Raw genomic sequence first — 21156 nt, 5'->3', positions numbered from 1 at the left:
TTGCTCCGGGATACGCGGTGGTCATTCCCTGACCTTTCCACATCTCCGTATTTGGTGGTGACGGGCTCGAACCCCAGTCTAATAACGAAGCGTGTGCTATGCACTGCTGCTCCTTCCCATCTGGCTACGGAGGCGCCTGTGTGTGACATAAGCACTGGGAAAGGAAAAATGAGAGTAGGTGTGTGTTATAGGCCTAATAAATCTGATGAGTATAATCAGCAGTTGTGCAGAGAAATAGAGTAGGCCAGTAAATCAGTGTCTTATAATGGAGGATTTTAATTTTCCACAGATTGACTGGAATTTGTGGGTTGGTCACTCACATACTAGCAAGGCTTTTGTGGATTTATTGGATGATTGTTTTCTACACCAGCATGTTCGAGAGGCAACTAGAGGGAATAATACTCTTCATCTGATTATCAGTAGTGATTCTTCACGCTTTAAGAATCTGCAGATAAAGGAACCATTAGATGCCAGTGATCACAGAGTGTTGAAGCGGGATTTACTCAAAGAGGTAACTACCATCAGGGGTAAAGGGAAGAGTTTTTGCTTTCTGAGACTGCAGTGGGCTCAGAGATTTTTTAAGTTCTATACAGTGAGACCAACTGATGATGTTACCAACAGCAAATTCTAAATAGGAAGCATTCAAGGAAGTAATCTTGGAAGCCTAGGCTTTTTATTCCAAATAAGAAATGCTGTTCTAAGTTTAGGCCCAAAGAACAAAAAAATGCATGGGATGCATATAAATTATCAGATGACACAGAAGCCTATGGTAGATACAAGCTAGTCTGTAATCAAATCACAAAGGAGGTTAGGCAAGCAAAGGCAGATTATGAGAAATCTTTGGCAATGGATGCAAAGAAACACAGCAAAGAGTTCTTTATTTATATAAACTCTAAAAGGAAGGGGATGAATCAGATTGGTCCACTTGATATTAGCATTAGCATTAGTAGAGGCATATGATGCAAGAAAGCAAGCTTATTCAGCATCAGCCTAAAAAAAAAAAAAAAACACACTACTCCCATTTCACCCCTCCGTTCGCTCGAAATACCTGTTCAGTTGAGCCTTAAATTTGTTTAGGCTATCAACTTCAACAACAAGTGATGGAAGTCGGTTCGACCAACCAACCACCCGCTGGCCAAAGGCACATTTATCCGACATCCGTCCTTCCTCAATTTGAATTTATGCCCTCTGAGCTGATTATTCTGAGCAAGATGAAGAATCCCATTGGCATTGAGCATGCTCAAACCATACAAAGCCTTATACACCTCTATCAGATCACCTCGCCGGTGCCTAGTCTCCAAACTCTGTAATTTGCAAAACTTAAGCCTTTCTTCGTAAGAGCACCCCTTTGTTCCATTCACTAATCTTGTTGCCCTTCTCTGTACCTGTTCCAGCAGCTCTACATCCTTCTTGAAATGAGGCCTCCAGACCTGTATACAGTACTCAAGATGCGGCCTAACCATTGCCTTATACAAGGGAATAATCACATCCCTATCCCTGCTAGAAAAATTCCTGTATATCATTGACAAGACACCATGAGCTACTCTTGCAGCTCGTCTGCACTACTCAGAGAACTTCATATCTGCCTGCACAATTACCCCCAGGTCCTTTTCATTCTCCACCACTGTCAGTGTAGTACCGCAGAGTTGATACGTTGCTCAGGGGTTACTGTTTCCCATATGTAGTACTTTACATTTGTCAATGTTAAACTTCATTTGCCACTTCTCAGCCCATCTGTTCAACCTTTCCAGATCCTGTTGCAGCAGCATAGCGTCAGTGGTGTGGACCCAACGGACCCAACACTGAACCCTGAGGAACTCCACTAATAACATTAGTCCATGTTGAGCAGTGTCCATTGATTACCACTCTCTGTCTTCTGCCACTCAACCATCCCCTTATCCATAGCAGCAATTTGCCTCCAATGCCACACTGCTCCAATCTGTGCAGCAGTCTTCCATGTGCAACAGTATCAAAAGCCTTTCTAAGATCCAAATATATAATATCAAAGTTATTCCCTGCATCCAGTTCTTTTGTGACTACATCATAGTATCCAATCAAATTGGTCAGGCAAGACCTGCCCTTAACAAAACCATGCTTCATCTGAGCTATAACTGAATTCTTGTCTAGATGATCCTGCAGTGCTTCTTTAACCAGTGCCTCCATTAATTTACCTGGAACAGAAGTTAAACTAACAGGTCTATAATTACTTGTGTCAGCCTTTGATTCTCCTTTGTGAATTGGGTTACATTTGCACTACTCCAGTCTATGGGTACCTCCCCTGAGCCCAAAGAAGCTCTCATAATTATGGCTAGGGGTTTGCTTACTTCCTTTGCTGCCTCCTTTAATATAACTGGATAGATCCCATCCACCCCAGGTGCCTTTTTTATGTTTATCCTCAACAATCTCTCCTCCACTTTCCTCTCAGTTATTACAAAATCATCCAGCTCACTGCCAATGTTTACTTTAACTACATCATTCTCCTTCCTGAATAACTCCTCATGCGTGAATGTAGATGCAAAATACTCGTTTAGATTGTTAGCCACCTGAGCAGGATCCTCAACTGTTGAACCATCAATATCCAGTGGACCAATCTGATTCATCCCTTTCCTTCTTGAGTTTAAATAGGTAAAGAACTCTTTTATGTTTTTCTTTGCATCCTTTGCCAAGGATTTCTCATAATCTGCCTTTGTCTTCTTAATCTCCTTTGTGACTTGGTTACAGACCAACTTATATCTATCATAGGCTTCCATGTCACCCATTAATTTGTATGTATCCCATGCATTTTTCTTCTCTGCCACATGTCTCATTAGTTCATCTGACAACCATTTAGGCCTAAACCTTGAACAATATTTCTTAGTTGGTATGTAAAGCCTGGTAGCCTCCAAGATTAGTTCCTTCAATGCTTCCCATTTTGAGTTTGCTGTTGGTAACATCATCAGTTGGTCCCACTGTATAGAATTTAAATACTGTCTCAGACCATCATAGTCGCCTTTACGAAAACAAAAACCCTTCCCTTTACCTCTGATGGTAGTTACCTCCTTGAGTAAATCCCACTTCAACACACTGTGATCACTGCCACCTAGTGGTTCATTTATCTGCAGATTCTTAATGCATGAAGAATCACTACTGATAATGAGATCAAGAGTATTGCTCCCTCTTGTTGCCTCACGAACATGCTGATGTAGAAAACAATCATCCAATAAATCCACAAAGCCTTGCTAGTGTGCGAGTGACCAACCCACAAATTCCAGTCAATATCTGGGAAATTAAAATCCCCCATTATAAGACTCTCAGATTTACTGGCCCACTCTATTTCCCTGTACAATATCTTATTATACTCATCAGAGTCATTAGGCCTATAGCACACTACTACTCTCAATTTTGATTTCCCAATGCTTATGTCACACCAAACTGACTCGACACTGCCCAGTCCATCGATGTCGACTGGCTTCACTTCCTTGGACTTTATGTGTTTCTTAACTAATAGCATAACCCCTCCTCCCCTCCTGTCCTGTCTGTCCTTTCTATACACATTGTATTCCCCAAATTCCAGTTCCGCATTCCTTATATCTGTGTGACACCAGTCTCTGATATCCCAACAATATCTGCCTTTGATGTTTTGAGCAATACCTCAAATTCATCGAATTTATTTACCAAACTCCTAGCATTAGTGTACACGCAGGTATACATGCACCTGTTTCTATTCTTGGCTACCCTAACACAACCCATGTGTTTACTTGTACCGCAATGACTCCCAGCAGTCTCTGAAATATCCTGCATCTTGTTTTTCAGGCTTCTGCTCATTTCAATAGAAGCAGTGCAAGAATCACTTCTACCTCTGCCAGTGGCTACTGTTAATCTATTAGTCCTTGTATCTCCCCCAATTAGCAGTTTTCCGACCCACCTAACACTGCCTCGACAGCATCAGCAAAAATTCTTGCACCCTTTCTATTTAAGTGTATCCCATCCCTGTAGAAGCAATCTCTCCTGTTAACAAGTACAGTCCAGGCTGAAAAAATTCTACCCCTTGGGCCTTGCACAATCCCTCCAGGGCCGAATTGATCGACAAGGCTCTCATCATATACTCCCTCCTATTGTGTCTGGGCAGAATTGCAGACGCTTTCAAATTCAACCCTAATTCACGGCTTGTTTTCAACAGTGACCTGTACTTGCTAAGTAACTCCGCCGGTCTCCTACTCTTAATATCATTAGTGCCAACGTGTACAACTATATCACCTTTTGTGCCCTTAAAAGATGATATGCGCTCTACAACATCATCAAGCTTTGCCCCTGGCAGACATACCCTGGTCCTATTCCACCTATCCTTTTTGCAAAGCATGTTCCCCCGCTTCCCTGACAACAGAGTCACCAACAACTACTAGTTCCTTTGGGACCAGCGCATTCTGCCTTGGGGGCTGCCGCTGTGTTGCGCAATGACCAAGTGCAAGCTCTGGCATTTGTGTGGGCAGCTGAGAGCTTGATGGGCCCCTCACTTTTAATGCTTCGAGGGCATCCACCCTGTCCTTCAAGCTCTCATATAGGCCCATAACAATGCTGAGTTGTCACCTGATTTCCTTACACTCCTTGCATCGTGCACACACAAAGACATCCCCCATGGCAGTATCATGTCCCGTACCTGACTGCTCCACAAACATCAAGCAAACAGTGCATTTTAAAAGACTGTGATTCAGAGGGCAACTGCCCCCCTCAGTTCTCCCCTGAACCACAGCACTCCCATTAGCTTGAGCCTTTTGCTTTGCTGCTCTGGTCTGAGTCATGATTCCGATTTAATTCAATAAAATTTCAAAACAAAATTAAATCCTTAAGTTATATCCCAAAACAGTTATAACGCTATATTTATTTTTTCGGTATCTAGTGTTTTCTATGAGTTCCCTTTATATAACTTCCGTATCACGTGTACCACTATAGTTATGTATTAATTATTTGTTACGATTAAGTCGTTATATATATATATATATATAGAGTTAAAAGTACAATTTAATTGACAATAAAGTTTATCAAGATTAATAGATTTACTGATTAATTGACAATATTATATTATGCACTATACTACACTAAGCTTATGCTATCGTATAAAAATGGCGGGAATTCACGAACGGTACTTCTACGGACTCTTAAGTATTGATTAGCTTCCAAATCTCGCTATCTCAATTTAGAATAAACTAAGGATCCTGACTAGGTCTATAATCTACTTATAGAAGATAATTTAATATAACAATTGGTTAATAAATCGCCTGGTTAATTTATTTATAAATCCTTAATAAATAAATTGGTTAATAAATTTTCTTTCAATTTGTAACACGTGGATTTGATACCGTTACTGATACTAAGTAATACCTACAAAATCTCTGTCTAAGTTAAACTTTAAACTAAGTATCGTAACTAGGAATATAAAGCTACTCTAGAAATAAGTTAATATGACAATATTCTAATATGACAATATGCTAATAAATCAGAAAATAAATCAGGAAAAACTTCTCTGTTCCAAGAGCGTCAAAGAGCTTCGTCCGCACGAATGAATGGTTTGACAGTATATGATCATTCTCAGATAGCTGCCAAACTAAATGAGTATTTTGCATCTACATTCACACAAGGAGTGTAAATTCAAGGAGGAGAGGGCCAGATGTTTATGAAACCCTAACAGAGAGTTAAATGATTTTGTAATAACTGGGAGCAAAGTGGAGATGAAATTGTTGAAGTTAAACATAAGAAAGGCATCTGAGGTGGATGGGATCTATCCAGTTGTATTAAAGGAAGTAAGCAAACCCTTAACCATAATTATGAGAACATCCTTGGACTCAGGGGAAGTCGCCACAGACCTGGAGATATGGAAATGTATCTCCAATTTACAAAGGGAGATCAATAGGTGACACAAATAATTACAGACCTGTTAGTTTAACTTGTGTTCTGTGGAAAATAATGGAGTCACTGGTTAAAGAAGTATTGCAAGATCATCTAGACAAGACTGCAGTTATAGTTCAGACACAGCATGGGTTTGTTAAGGGGAAGTCTTGTCTCACCAATTTCATTAGATACTATGACATGGTCACAAAGGAACGGGATGCAAAAAATAATTTTTATATCATATACTTGAATTTCAGGAAAGCTTTTGATACTGTTGAACATGGAAGACTGCTGTACAAATTAGAGCAGTATGGCATTAAGGTCAAGTTGCTGCAATGGATAAAAGTATGGTTGAGTGAGAGAAGACAGAGAGTGGTTATCAATGGTTTGTTTATTTGGTTGTTATTTGGTTTTTAGAAGCATTAGCAACTAAGGCCATATTGCTCCGGGATATGCGGTGGTCATTCCTTGACCTCTCCGCATCCTCCGTATTTGGTGGTGACGGGTTCGAACCCCGGTCTAATCAAGAAGCATGTGCTATGCACTGCTGCTCCTTCCCACCTGGCTATGGAGGCACCAGTTATCAATGGACTAATGTTATTAGTGGTGAGCTCTTCGTGGACTAATGTTATTAGTAGTGTTCCCCAGGGTTTGATGTTGGGTCCATTGTTGTTTTCTATATTTATCAATGATACTGATGAAGGTATATCGAGCTTAATGTCAAAGCTCGATACAAAGGTTGGGAAGGTTGTTAATAACAGTAAGCTGCTGCAATAGGATCTGGAAAAGTTTGGCAGGTAGGCTGAGAAGTGGCAACTGAAGTTTAACCTTGACAAATGCAAAGTACTGCGCATATGGGTAGCAGTAATCCCAGAGAAATGTACCAACTCGGTGGTGTTACACTCAGGGTAGTGGAGAATTAAAGTGACCTGTGGGAAATTGTACAGTCAGATATGAAGTTTTCTGAACAGTGCATACAGGCTGCCAGAGTAGGTCATGAGGTCTTGTCAGTGACATACAGGAATTTTGCGAGTAGGGATAAGGAGGTGATTATCCTCTTGTATAAGGCAATAGTGAGGCCACACCTTGAATACTGCCTACAGATCTAGAAGCCTCATTTTAGGAACAATGTAGAGTTGCCAGAACAAGTACAGAGAAGGGCAACAAGACTGGTGTCTTTGTAAGAGCACCTAACTACAGGTGCTCTTACAAAGACAGGCTTAAGTTTTGCAAATTGCAACGTTTGGAGACTAGGCACCTGTGAGGCAATGTGGTTGAGGTGTATAAGGCTTTCAATGGATTGAGCAGGCTCAATGCTAATGGGATTCTTCCTCTTGCTCAGATTACAAACCTGAGACTGAAATTGAGGAAAGACAGTTGTCAAATAAATGTGCAGAAATTTTCCTTTAGCCAGCGGGTAGTTGATTGCTGGAATAAACTTCAATCTGTCGTGGAAGTTGATAGTTTAAATAAATTCAAGGCAGAACTAGAGAAACATTTGAAACGAATGGTGGGTGAAATCAGAAGGTTTTTTTTAATCTTTCTTTCTTTCTAGAAGCATCATATGCTTCTACTAATGCTAATGCTTTCCCATTCTCTGTTATTTTAAATTTGGAGCACCGACTCCTTCTGTGATTAAAAACTTGAGATTAGCATTGAATAATATAATCAAGATACTGTAGCTGTCAATGTTTTTATGTTATGTCAGAGAGAAAATAATAAAGAAGTGCACAGATTTATGGAGATCTGATCTGATTTGGGGAACTCATGTATCTGTTAACTACAGTAATGCATCTGTTTGTATTAGCTAAAAATTCAACTAAGTGAAGCAACTCAACTGGGCTTCTGGTGAGTCTTCTTTCATCTAACCCAATCAGATGTAATGAGAGTAGACCTCTTGACTTCTCCATCTTCTTCCTTGAATCTGTGCACTTCATTCTTTGTCATTCTCTTTCTATACAAAATGGCATAAAAATGTGAATGGCTACAGTACTTTGATTATTCTATGTTAAGTTTATAGCCAAAGTGCTCTGAAATGTGTGGTGTAATTAAACATAAAAGGTAATTAATGTTATAAATTATGTTCTATAACACAATGTAGTGTGTTTATTTCACATATTAAAAGAACAATAGAGGCAAGTAGCATGGCTTTTTTTAGGCATTAAGATTATTTGACACATTTCTGATAAAGAACTCTTGTATTTAATATTAAAGTAGCACTGACACAGGTAGAACAATACTGCATAAATATACATTAAATAAATTTAACAAATGCAAAGGAAGCATCCCCCATACCAATATTCAATAACGACTAAACTCACATACAAGATGCTACAAATGTTATAATGACAGTGTCCAATTATTTATCTTCACTACGTCGAGGTGGTCTTAAGTGGTTTCTTTTCACACAATGGCCAATCCATTCAATGCCTTCATGTACACCATCTCTAAGAGGGGGGGGGGGAAAACAACTGTTAGAAAGGCATAATTTTCACTGAAAAAATTATTCTAATTTAGCACTTATAAAACTAAAGATTTTAAAATATTAAAAACTGCACTGCAATGGCATTACTTTATTGATTTATACAATATATATATATATATATATACAGTTATTCCCCGAGTTATGTAACTTCGGACTTATAAATTTTTTTGGTAAAATCGTAAAGATACTTTATGTATAATTTTTAAGAGTGAAATCGAATGAAAGAACAATAAGTATAAGTTTTTATTTTCGTTCTTCCCTTAAAAAATACATTGGATAATAACCTGCAACATAACTAGAATCTAGTAAATAACTAGAGTTGACATTTCATTTTCTGCTTTAAAAATCCTGAAGAAATATTCAACAACACATGTTTGAGACAGGTGAACTATGTCAAAGAACTACAGTGAAATCCCCACAATGTTCAAACGTGGACTGTGTCCCATTGGCTATTTCTTCGGAGAATTACACTCTAGCCCTTCATCTTTACACCCTTTCCTTCCTTTCTCACTAGATTATAGAGTCAGTTCAGTTTTGTTAGAGAGCAAAGTGGGAGCTTTTTTTTGTATTTGTTACACGTCGAGTTATTGTGATTTAGTTGAAATTCACGTCCGATCATTTTCAATGATTTCGTGTCAAACTATCATCGTGATAGTTTGTGCTTCATTCGCATGTCATAAGGTAGTAGTAGCATGTGATGCAAGAAAGCAAGTGTATGAGCTTATGCAGCATCAGCCAAAAAAAAAAAAAAAATCACACCATTCCCTCCAAATCCCTGTCCAGTTCCTCCTTAAATTTATTCAACCTATCAACTTTCACAACGACAGATTGAAGTTTGTTCCAGCAATTAACCACCCGCTGGCTAAAGGCAAATTTCCGCACATCTATTCTACATCTGTCTTTTCTTAATTTGAATTTATGCCCCCTTAGGTTCGTAATCTGAACAAGTGGAAGGATCCCATCAGAATTCAGCGTGCTCAACCCATTCAAGGCCTTATACACCTCAATCAGATCACCACGCAGGTGCTTAGTCTCCAGCCACTGTAATTTGCAGAACTTAAGCCTCTCTTGGTAAGAGGATCCCTTCATTCCCCTCACCAATCTTGTTGCCCTTCTCTGTACATGCTCAAGCAAATCTACATCCTTCCTAAAATGAGGGCCCCCAGACCTGTATGGAGTAGTACTCAAGGCATGGCCTGACCATTGTCTTATACAGAAGGACAATCAATCACCCCCTTTTCCCCTGCTAGCATAATCCCTGTATATCATTGACAAAACCCATGACCTGCTCTTGCAGCCTGTCTGCATTGTTCAGAAAACTTCATATCTAGCTGCACAATTATTCTCAGGTCTTTTTTTTTTTTTTTTTTTGTAGTTGTTGGCGCATAGGCTTCTGTGGCCATAATGCACCTCCCAAGGTTTTTGCAGTACTTTGATCCAAGCCCGAGGCAGGAATCGAACCCACGACCTTTGGGTTGCCAGGCAGGCACTTTACCCACCTGTCTAGCCCAGTTGGCTATTTCATTTTCTACCACCTTAAGTGTAGTACCACACAGTTGGTACCAGTGACTCCATTATTTTCCTCTGGGGTTACTTCTACCCATATGCAGTACTTTGCCTTTGTCAATGTTAAAGTTCAGTTGCCACTTCTCAGCCCAATTTTCCCAAATTTTCTAGATCCTGTTGCAGTAGCACACTGCCATTACTGTCATTTACAGCCCTGCCAACCTTTGTATCATCTGCAAACTTCAACATTAAGCCTGATATACCTTCATAAATATCATTGATAAATATACAAAACAGTGGACCCAACACCGAACCCTGTGGGACTCCACTAATAACATTAGTCCATGAAGAGCAGCGCACACTGATTACCACCCTCTGTCTTCTTTGAGTGAACCATCCTTTTATCCATTGTAGCAACTTACCCTTAATACCATTCTGCTCCAATTTGTACAGTAGTCTTCCATGCGCAACAGTGTCAAAAGCTTTCCTGAAATCCAAGTACAGTCTGTCCTCATATAGCACGATAGTTGTGTTCCCAGCAACCTTCGTGCAATGCAAAATCGTGCAATATAAACAACAGGCCCTATGGGAAAAGTGGGGTTAGGTGCCGACCACCCAAGATTGAACACACATTTGGAACCAAAACATTACCAAACACAATAAATAATTGGGTAATTTTAATCGTTATAAAATACTTACGTATTTTATTTAATCGTTATAAAATACTTACGTTATAAAATACGTAAGTATTTTATAACGATTAAAATACGTAATAAATAATATATATATATATATATATATATTATAATATAAATAATAAAAAATATTTATTTTTTTATTATTTATTATATTATAATAAAGTATTTTTAGTATTTTTTTAATAGTAAAAAAGTATTTTTTACGAATAAAATACGTATTTTATTCGTAAAAAAATAATTATATTAAATAAAATAGTCGTAATAAAATACGTATTTTATTACGTAATAAAATATTGCTAATGCTTTTGCTTCTATGGTAAGCAAACTAGTTTTTTGTTTGATTTTCTATCCAAACAGATAGAAAATCGAAAAACAGATAGAAAAGACAGCCGTTCCATCTCTTCCAATTCTTGTGTCTTAATCTAATGGATTTTAATTACACTTTGAGTTGTTTTTATTTTCTCTGCATTCTTTGTAATTCTCGGGGTTGCCTCATTTCGGTCTGTAGCACGTGCAATATCACATGGTCTTTCATTTCGCTCAAAGCGTTTCACAATTTCATATTTTTTCTCTATCGACAGAGGCGGACTGGCCATAAGCCTTACCCGGGAAATCCCGGTGGGCCGGAGGCCGGTGTGATTTTGGCCATAAACCGTAGTATGAGGCCACTATAAATTTTCCCGGGTAAGAATTTTTGACCCAGTCCGCCTCTGTTTATCGATATTGCTTTTTTTTTTCTCTCTGAATCTGCAGTGTCTTCGCCAGGACGCTTCCTTTTCACACCTTTTAAGTATTTTACTCATTTTTAGGGAATAAAGCACAATTACAAAAGGAGGAGGCTCGCTTGATACACATAAACAAAGCTGCGCGTGTGTAGCAACTGAACAAACAACACCGTAAAGGCCGAGATACACTATTAACACCTCACATTTTACTAAAGAACATTTCTGGGGATTACTACCATAAAACAATTTCCAGTTGCGTTTCTGCTAGTGGAATCTGTTATAAACTGGTCGTAAACACGATCTAATTGCAATTGCAAATTATCGATAGCTGGAATTGTGTGGGTTTTTACGTTATTATGGTGAAATGTGTTTCCCCTTCACTGATATAAAACACATAAATACATTTTCAGAATCTTCTTCATTCTTATCGTGTTGCGTTCAGTTGGGGTGATTCCGCGTTCGACTGCCATTTCTCGTAAACACAAAGGCGAATCGTGCATAAGCGAATTCGGTTCGTGTTATATAAGATAACGTTCCCCTATTTATAAATCGTGTATGATCGAATTCGTGTAATGTAAACACGTGTTATACGAGGACCGACTGTATATGATATCAAAATTATTTTTTGCATCTAGTTCCTTTGTAACCACATCATAATATCCAATCAAATTTGTCAGACAAGACTTTCCCTTAACAAACCCATGTGGTGTCTGAATTATTGCTGCAGTCTTGTCTAGATGATCCTGCAATGCATCTTTACCCAGTGACTCCATTATTTTACCCAGAACAGAAGTTAAACTAGCTGGTCTGTAATTACTCATGTCACCATTCGACCCCCCCTTTGTGAATTGGGGATAGAGGAGGGCCTCCATAGCCAAGTGGTCAGGTGCGGGAGTGCAGTAGCACACGCTCCTTGAGTAGACCGGGGTTCAAGCCCCTGACTGCTGAATACAGTCGATCTGCCAACCCCCCAGACCAGCGTGGCAGATTATGGTCCATTTCCCTCAGCATGAATTGTTGAGGAGGCTTCCATCCTGCAGTGGATTGATAATGGCTGCACTTTTTTGAACATCTCCAGTCCGTGAGGAACTCCCCTGAGTTCCTCACGGACTGGAGATGCTCTCATAATTATCGCTAAGGGTTTGTTTACTTCCTTTGCTGCCTCCTTTAATATAACTGAATAGATCCCGTCCACCCCAGGTGCCTTTCTTATGTTTAACTTCAACAATTTCTCCTCCACTTTGCTCTCAGTTATTACAAAATCATTAAGCACCATGCTACAATCTGATAACCTGTCTAAGAATATATAAATTCATACACCGACCATTGAATAAAATTTAAAATTTAATATGACTACAATTTTTACAAAAAAAAAATATATATATATATTTACAATAAACTATTACGGAATGCTAAAAACTGTAATAAAAAGGTCATTTACAATAAAATTTGCTAAAATATAAAACATTAAAAGCGCTAAAAATCTGAAGCTTTCGGGAGCGTCAGCTCCCTTCTTCAACAGTTTTTTTAAAAGAGATCATGCTCTCATCATCATTTATAGTCAAATTTCCCACAAAATTCACAAACTCTCTACTGTCTTTAACAACATATTCGGACTGCCCCACTATGGGTGCAATTAATTTAGCCAAGTACCCTGATAGCGCATAGGAAGGACTCCCTATAAATGAAACTATAGGTCTCAAGGGCACTTCTGCCTTATGAATTTTTGGCAGTCCGTAGAATCGCGGGAGTTGACTACCTGTAGTGTGTAATGACCAGTAAGTCTCCTTGGAAATCTTCTCCGTGTTCAACCAGGATTGTATCAGTTTATTGACTCGCCGTTCCAGCCCCACCAACGGGTTCCTTTGGATCACCTTATAAGTGTTATTATCTTGCAGAAGATCCAATGCCTTCTTATTATAATCTCCTGTATTCAGGACCACCGTTGATCTCCCTTTATCTGCTGGTAAAACAACTATTCCTTTGTCTCTTCTCAATTCCTCTAGAGCTCTCTTTTGACTAAGGCTGAGATTCGGGGGTGCCTTCCTCACCTGACTCAACACTGCAGCTGACTTCACCCGGATTTCATTAGCTAAAGGCTCAGGAAACTTATTAATGGCCCGTTCAATACCCATTGCTATCTCCGCAATGGGGGGTTTCGAAGACACCAGAGTGAACTTGGGGCCTAAACTAAGGACTGCCTCCTGTTCTTTCGTGAGCTGTCTATTACTCAAATTATGTATAAAATGGGTGCTATTATCATATCGCTGTACCACATTTTCACTCACCAACCTATTAAACTTCATAATTTGTCTTTGTCTATATGACTCTGCTACCCTAACAACTTTATCCGAGACTAACCTTCTAATAAGAGCTAGGTGTCTAGAAGAAACATTGCTACCAATATTACCTAAATACATGCCAATTTGTCGTCTAGTAAATCTGAGATCTTCATGCAGCTTACGAATCCAAACATTCATAATACTCTTTTGAAAACGCACAGTGGCCCGTACTAATCGAACATCCTGGAAAGGTAACTTAACCCTAAATCCGTGTGGTACCAGCCCATGCGCTCTGCAACGGTACGCAAATCTTAAATGCTGTTGTTGTCTAGCTTCTTTTACACAATACTTCTGATACTGTCGGAGATGCTGCACAACTATGTGGCCATAACTACTCACAATATCCTGAAAGAGGCCTCTGAGGTCGGGAAAACTCATGTCTAAGAATATATAAATTCATACACCGACCATTGAATAAAATTTAAAATTTAATATGACTACAATTTTTACAAAAAAAAATATATATATATATTTACAATAAACTATTACGGAATGCTAAAAACTGTAATAAAAAGGTCATTTACAATAAAATTTGCTAAAATATAAAACATTAAAAGCGCTAAAAATCTGAAGCTTTCGGGAGCGTCAGCTCCCTTCTTCAACAGTCATCTGATAACCTTCTGGCATTCTCAATCCTTAATAATTCCTCATGTGCAAATGTAGATGCAAAATACTCCTTCAGTTTTTTTACTATCTGAGCAGGATCATCAACAGTCAAACCACTGGTATCAAGTGAACCAATCAGATTCATCTCCTTCCTTTTAGAGTTTATATAAGTAAAGAAATCACTGCTTTTTTTTTAGCATCCTTTGCCAAAGATTTCTCGTAATTAATGTCTTTGCCTGCCTAACTTCGTTTGTGACTTGATTACAGACTAGCTTATACCTGCCATAGGCTTCTGTGTTGCCTGATAATTTAAATGCACCAGTGCATTTTTCTTCTCTGCCACGAGTCTCATTAGTTCATTTGACAACCATTTAGGCAAGAAAGAGAGAGAGAGAGAGAAAATCTTTATTGCAACTAAATGAAACAATGTACATATATAGATTTAAGTGAAGTTGCAATTGTCCCATCAGAATAGATAATGGATAATGCACACTGTAAAATTAAAAACGTAAAATGTAAACATGCCATTACACTTTTCTCATATTACGCAGTATTAACTATATTTACAATAAAAATATCTTATTTACAATTTTAGTATTTAAAAATTTTATTTACAATAAAAATATCTAATATCCATGAATGGCATTTCTCTGTTATACGAATTTTGTCGTGGCCCAGGAGAGCTTGGCAGATGGTGTAGAGGGCACACGAACTTCTTATTCGATTCTGGGATTGGTAAGCCTCCGATTCCTAGAGCAGAGCATCGGGGTTGACCAAAGTTCTGGCTTGGGTATTCACCAGTAACACGAATCCCAAATGGACGGTGTTGAGATCTGACCCGTGATCATTTTAACTGTAGCTATCAGTCGTTTTATTTCCATGATATCAGGCAGTCGCTGTATCCCCAGTGAAGTGGCTGTAGTTCTGTCCTGTGGTAGGAGACAAGCTTTCCAGTTAGCCCATTTAAGTAGCCAGAATTCTGTGGCGAGGATTGGTTTCTTCGTTGTAGTAGTTGCTGATGCCCACACTTCAGCAGCATAGAGGATTGATCATTTTTTTTTTTTTTTTCCATTTATTTACACACACAATTTTATGTACATTCTCATGATATAAACAATTTATATACAAGATTATATACAGTTTTATGGACATTATCATATATATATATATATCCATTCTATATAATGGTAATCAAGGTACTGTGTGTGTTTGCATGTGTGTTCTTATATCGGGGTGGCTCCTAGGCCTTAGCCCATCTCCACCTTTGTACTCTGTTATGGTGCAGAAACTCTGCACAATGGGCCTGAAAAGTGTCAGTGTATGTGTGTTGTTTTGTTTGTGACAGGCTATTATGCCACCAGGGTGCAGCCAACGTATGGGCAGCTGCTGCCTGGTGCCCATCCCTAGCACCGGGCCTGGGTCAACAGCCCTTCTATACCGGTGTTATTACCACCGAAAATCTCACACCCACCAGAGGGAGTGCAATACTGGCGAGTGCCTGCAATCCCGCTCCCAGGTTGCCCTTACCGGAGAGCCAGCCAAAAAAAAAAAAAAAAACTAGTAGTTATATACATGATGTTCTAGCAAAACAATTGCAACAATTATATTAACATATATACATGATTTCCTAGTCTTAGTCTTTTTCACCACAGTTCATTTATTCTCAGTACATTTTCTTATTTTCAAATGAAGTCACAAGTTGAACTGTCCAGTTTGATTTCATTCAAGAAAAAGAAGTCAGTTCCAGTAGTCTTCCCCGGATCTCAGCTGGTTGGAAGTCGCAGATTGGATGCCTCGATAGAACTCTAATGGGAGGATATACAGGGACCCTCGGGTGTTAACAGGATTCTCATAAGAATGTTGATTGATAGAGGATTGATCAGAAATTCATCAGAACAATATTATTGTTCTGATGAATTTCTTAATTAAATGAGGCTCCTTAACATAAATTAGTTGTTGTTTAGCTAGCCATCGGGAGAGAGGCTACTCTGGAAGTGAGCTTGTCTACATGAGCATGAAACCGGAGTTTTGGGTCAAATACTATTCCAAAATATGTGTAGGAGTGGCAGATATTACAATTCCATCGAGTCTTGGGGCTATTATTGCAGGGGTTGGTCTGAGAGAGAACACCATTAGTTTTGTTTTTTGTGGGTTGATAGAGAGTCCATACTGTTTGAGGTAAGAGGAGACTTTGATAAGACTATTCTTATCAAAGACTATTTTTCCAGGATCTTCAGGAGCGTTGAGGAGTTAGATATCGGCCGAAAGTGCCTGGGTAGAGTGGGGTTTCGAAGTTTTGGATGTGGTCTGACAAGGTAGCTATTCCAGGCTTTAGGAAAATTTCTTGTGGTTACAATTCCGTTGCAAATGGACTTGAGTGATTGGAGGATGAACGGACTGAGGCATTTTACCATAAATTGTGGCACTTTGTCGGCCCCGCAATTGCTGTCGCTGGAAGGGAGTTTATCGCTGCTGCCAGCTGGTGTGCAGAGATGGTGATGGAATGCAAGATGCCTTGTTGCAATTCATTGTCAGGACATAAAAGAGAGTTTAGTTGATATGTACGTGTGTTGAATCTGGTAATATGATCTAGCCCTTGAGCTGGGTCCAGCTGACTAGGAAAGCTATGGGATCTGAAGCGGTATGGGATTTTCCCTTTTTGAAGTTGGGCACCCAGGTGTGCTGTTATTGTTCGTGATTTCTCCCTATTAAATTGCGCTCATGCTCTCAAATAAGATATCCAGTCGGAAGTTAGTTATTATAGTTAGTTATTTTTGGTTTTTAGGAGCATTAGCAACTAAGGCCGTATTGCTCCGGGTATATGTGGTGGTCATTCCCTGACCTTTCCGCATCCTCCGTATTTGGTGGTGACGGGCTCGAACCCTGGTCTAATCAAGAAGCGTGTGCTACGCACTGCTGCTCCTTCCCACCTGGCTACGGAGGCGCCCCAGTCGGAAGTCTGTTGAGTTCTTTTCCAGATCTGGTGTAGCTGCTGCTTTAACAGGAAGGCCATGTGTACATTTGGATTCGGATGAGAATTGTTTGTTTGTTATTTGGTTTTTAGGAGCATTAGCAACTAAGGCCATATTGCTCCGGGGATATGCGGTGGTCATTCCCTGACCTTTCTGCATCCTCCGTATTTGGTGGTGACGGGCTCGAACCCCGGTCTAAATCAAGAAGCGTGTGCTACGCACTGCTGCTCCTTCCCACCTGGCTACGGAGGCGCCATTCAGATGAGAATAAGATCTCATCTTACTCCAGGCTTTGGAGTAAGATGAGATCTTTATCTTTTCTGATGCAGAATACTGTGCAATGGTGTTCATCCAGTTTGTCAATAGTGTTACAGCAAGTGAGACGTCACACGTTTCAAGGATGCCAAGGTATAAGGGTAGCTATCACTATGTTCTGGGGCTGACAATGACGGCGGTTTGAACATTTTTTCGGGCAAGTGGTTCCCGAGCAGGAATAATTACTTTTATAGGGTCATGATCAGATTTGTAGTGCATCTCAGGTGGTTCTTCAATCATTCATGCTAAGGAGGAAAATAGCAAGTCAAGGTGGTTTTCTCCTCTAGTAGGGCAGTGATCGATTAGGTGTATATTTGCTGACTTCATGTAGTCAACAAGGATCTTTTTGTGGGCAGTGAGCTGTGGAGGGAGGTTGAAATCTCCGATGGCGATATGGTGAGCTGAGGAGCGAAAGTGGGTGATTGCCTAGTTGGCTGCCTCAGTAATGATATCAATTGTGGGTACCGGCGGGATATACATTACGCAGATATCTATTGTGGATGTGTTTCTGAGCAGTGTCATGGCTAGGGCCTCGAAATTTGGTGAGTCACTGTAGATAGTGTTGATCAATTTGAAATCTGCGTCTTTGAAGAACATAGCAACACCACCTCCCCTTCTATTCCTCCTGGAAGTGAGCTCCGCCACATAGCCTGCTGGTGTAGCTATCACTATGTTCTGTTGCTCATGCTCAAGCCATGTTTCGGATATAGCTAAAATATTGAATTTGGCTGCTAGCAGGATTTGCTCCATAGTCTCCATTTTATTTCGCAAGCTCCTAACGTTCTAATACATTACACTTACGATGTGTCAGAGCGGTGCACTTGAATTACATTTTTGGACCGAGAGAAAGGAAGTATCACATCAGGTCGTGGGTGTTTCATTGTGATCACTGTTGGGATCAGACAGCGTAGCAGGTCTTGCTTGCTCGGAGAATTTGGGCTTTGGAGTAAAGCGGGGCTGCTGTCTACTCGATGGTAGAACCGACTGTCTTGTTTTGTGTATGGCATAAGGGGCACGACCAATGTAGAGTCTGGATCTTGAGTCAGCTTCCATTTAGTTGAGTGTCCAATGCGTGCTCCACGATGTTTCTCCTTCTGACGCTGTTGCTTGGGTAGAACGGTCGGACAATAACACCAATCGGCCAGGAAGAGGGGGTTACTGATAGCTTCGACGGACGTTGCTTCACAGGATAACTTGAATGAAGCGTAATTATTGCTCTTGGTAGGTAGCTTAGTGACTTCCGCACTGACGTAGAGGTCTTGAAGGAGGACGTTGGCTACTTGTTCAGGAGTTGTTATGATATGCAACCTCGAAATGAAAAAATTCTTAGATGTTCTGTTGCGAAGTGGAGTCATGGCTCTGAGCCTAGAAGAATTTGACGTGCCTGTCACACAAGCATTTTTCATTCATGCACCTGGTTCATGTGACTGTTTGACCCTTGGTGATGGAGTGTTGTGAGTGGGATGGGGCTGAGATCTACCCACAATCCCTGCCCATGTTGTTCTGATGGTCTTTTTATTAGGACAAATTTCAGCGCCGTGAGCTAGTGGTTCTGTATAATGGCTGATGTCACTTCTTGGTGCAATTCTTATGTGTACCGATGGCATAATTTCTGGACTTTCTTCACGACTGCATGAATTGACTGATGAGTTGTGCACATGTATAGGTTGTGAGGCACTCGTGATGGCTGTGCTATGGCTGGTTGGAAGGGACATGGAATGCCCACTCGGTGGAATTTTTACCTTTTCATTTGACGTGTACGTTGAGGACCGCATTGCAGGTATATTATTGCCTTTTGCATGGGAATGCGATATTTTCTCTGTGTAGTGATGGATTTCTGCAGCTTTTCTACTGCACTGAGAGTCAGGAATAGAATGACTTAAACCTTGAACAGTATTTCTTAATAGGTATGAAACTTTTAGTAGCTTCCAAGATTAATTCCTTGAATGCTTTCCATTTAGAATTTGCTGTTGGTAACATCATCAGTTGATCCCACTGTACAGAATTTAATAACTGTGTGAGACCACTGTAGTCACCTTTACGGAAGCAAAGCCCTTTCCTTTACCCCTAATGGTAATTATATCTTTAAGTAAATCCCACATCAGTACACTGCGATCACTGCCACCTAGTGGTTCCTTTATCTGCAAATTCTTATACATGAATGATCACTGCTGATAACCAGATCAAGAATATTACCCTCTTTGGTTGCCTCTCGAACATGCTGCTGCAGAAAACAATCATCCAATAAATCCACAAAAGTAGTGTGTGAGTGACCAATCCACAAGTTCCTGTCAATATCTGGGAAGTTAAAAATCCCCCATTATAAGACATTCTGATTTACTAGCCCACTCTATTTCTCTGTACAATTGTATTTGTACTCATTCGAGTCATTAGGCCTATAACATACTCCTACTCTTATTTTTTATTTATTTTTTTTTTTGTTAGTTGTTGACGCATCGGCTTCTGTGGCCATAATGCACCTCCCCAGGTTTTTGCACTACTCTGATCCAAGCCTGAGGCGGGATTCGAACCTGCGACTTTTGGGTTGCCAGTCAGGCACTTTACCTACCTGGCTAGCCCAGTCGGCACTCTTATTTTTGCTTTCACAGTGCTTATGTCACACCAAACTGACTCAACAGTGCACTGTCCATTTATATCAACTGGATGCACTTCTTTTGATTTTACGTTTTGCAGATTACAGTATTTGGAGACTAGGCACCTGCAAGGTGATCTGATTGAGGTGTATAAAGCCTTGAATGGTTTGAGCATGCTCAATGCTGATGGGATTCTTCCTCTTGCTCAGATTTTTTTTTTTTTTTGATTTGGTAGTTGTTGGCGCATCGGCTTCTGTGGCCATATTGCACCTCCCAAGGTTTTTGCAGTACTTTGATCCAAGCCCGAGGCGGGAATCGAACCCGCGACCTTTGGGTTGCCAGTCAGGCACTTTACCTACCTGGCTAGCCCAGTCGGCACTCTTATTTTTGCTTTCACAGTGCTTATGTCACACCAAACTGACTCAACAGTGCACTGTCCATTTATATCAACTGGATGCACTTCTTTTGATTTTACGTTTTGCAGATTACAGTATTTGGAGACTAGGCACCTGCAAGGTGATCTGATTGAGGTGTATAAAGCCTTGAATGGTTTGAGCATGCTCAATGCTGATGGGATTCTTCCTCTTGCTCAGAATAATCACCTGAGAGGACATAAATTGAAATTGAGGAAAGACAGAAGTAGGATAGATGTGCGAAAGTTTGCCTTTGGCCAGCGGGTAGTTGATTGGTGGAACAGACTTCCATCTTTTGTTGTGGAAGTTGATAGCCTAAATAAATTTAAGGCTGAGATGGACAGGTATTTGGAACAAACAAAAGGGTGAAATCGGAGAGTTTTTTTTGAGCTGATGCTGCATAAGCTTGCTTTCTTGCATCGTATGCCTCTACTAATGCTAAATATATAATTAATATACAAATAAATATTTTATTGTTACAGGTCTGTTTTTTTACCAATTAGAAATCTGCAGCCGGTTTGGAAAAATTAAAAACAGCCAAAGCAATAACTGTAACCTCTGCATGGTATTTCACCAAACTTATATTTTATTGAAACCCTAATTCACTTATTTCCCAAAGCAGAAATTCAGAATTG

At 39.9% G+C, this 21156-nt stretch overlaps 1 protein-coding gene across 7 annotated transcripts in view; it reads right to left on the bottom strand.

Moving 5' to 3' along the window:
• Positions 1-21156, bottom strand: part of Arfrp1 (ADP-ribosylation factor related protein 1) — a 262721-nt gene that overhangs the window by 51443 nt on the left and 190122 nt on the right. For 3 of the 7 annotated variants that reach the window (XM_090381341.1, XM_090381342.1, XM_090381343.1), the window contains exon 8: positions 8111-8312. In XM_090381341.1, the coding sequence (XP_090237467.1) occupies positions 8225-8312 (88 nt within the window). In that variant the 3' untranslated portion in view covers positions 8111-8224. Of the gene's footprint in view, positions 1-8110; positions 8313-21156 lie in introns of those variants that run through there. The other 4 variants (XM_090381339.1, XM_090381340.1, XM_090381337.1 and 1 more) reach the window with 4 other exon arrangements.

Source organism: Mastigoproctus giganteus, chromosome 9 (assembly GCF_048544385.1).
Source record: "Mastigoproctus giganteus isolate SK-2022 chromosome 9, ASM4854438v1, whole genome shotgun sequence".
NCBI lineage: Eukaryota > Metazoa > Arthropoda > Arachnida > Uropygi > Thelyphonidae > Mastigoproctus > Mastigoproctus giganteus.
This window is presented reverse-complemented; position numbering and strand designations above follow the sequence as displayed.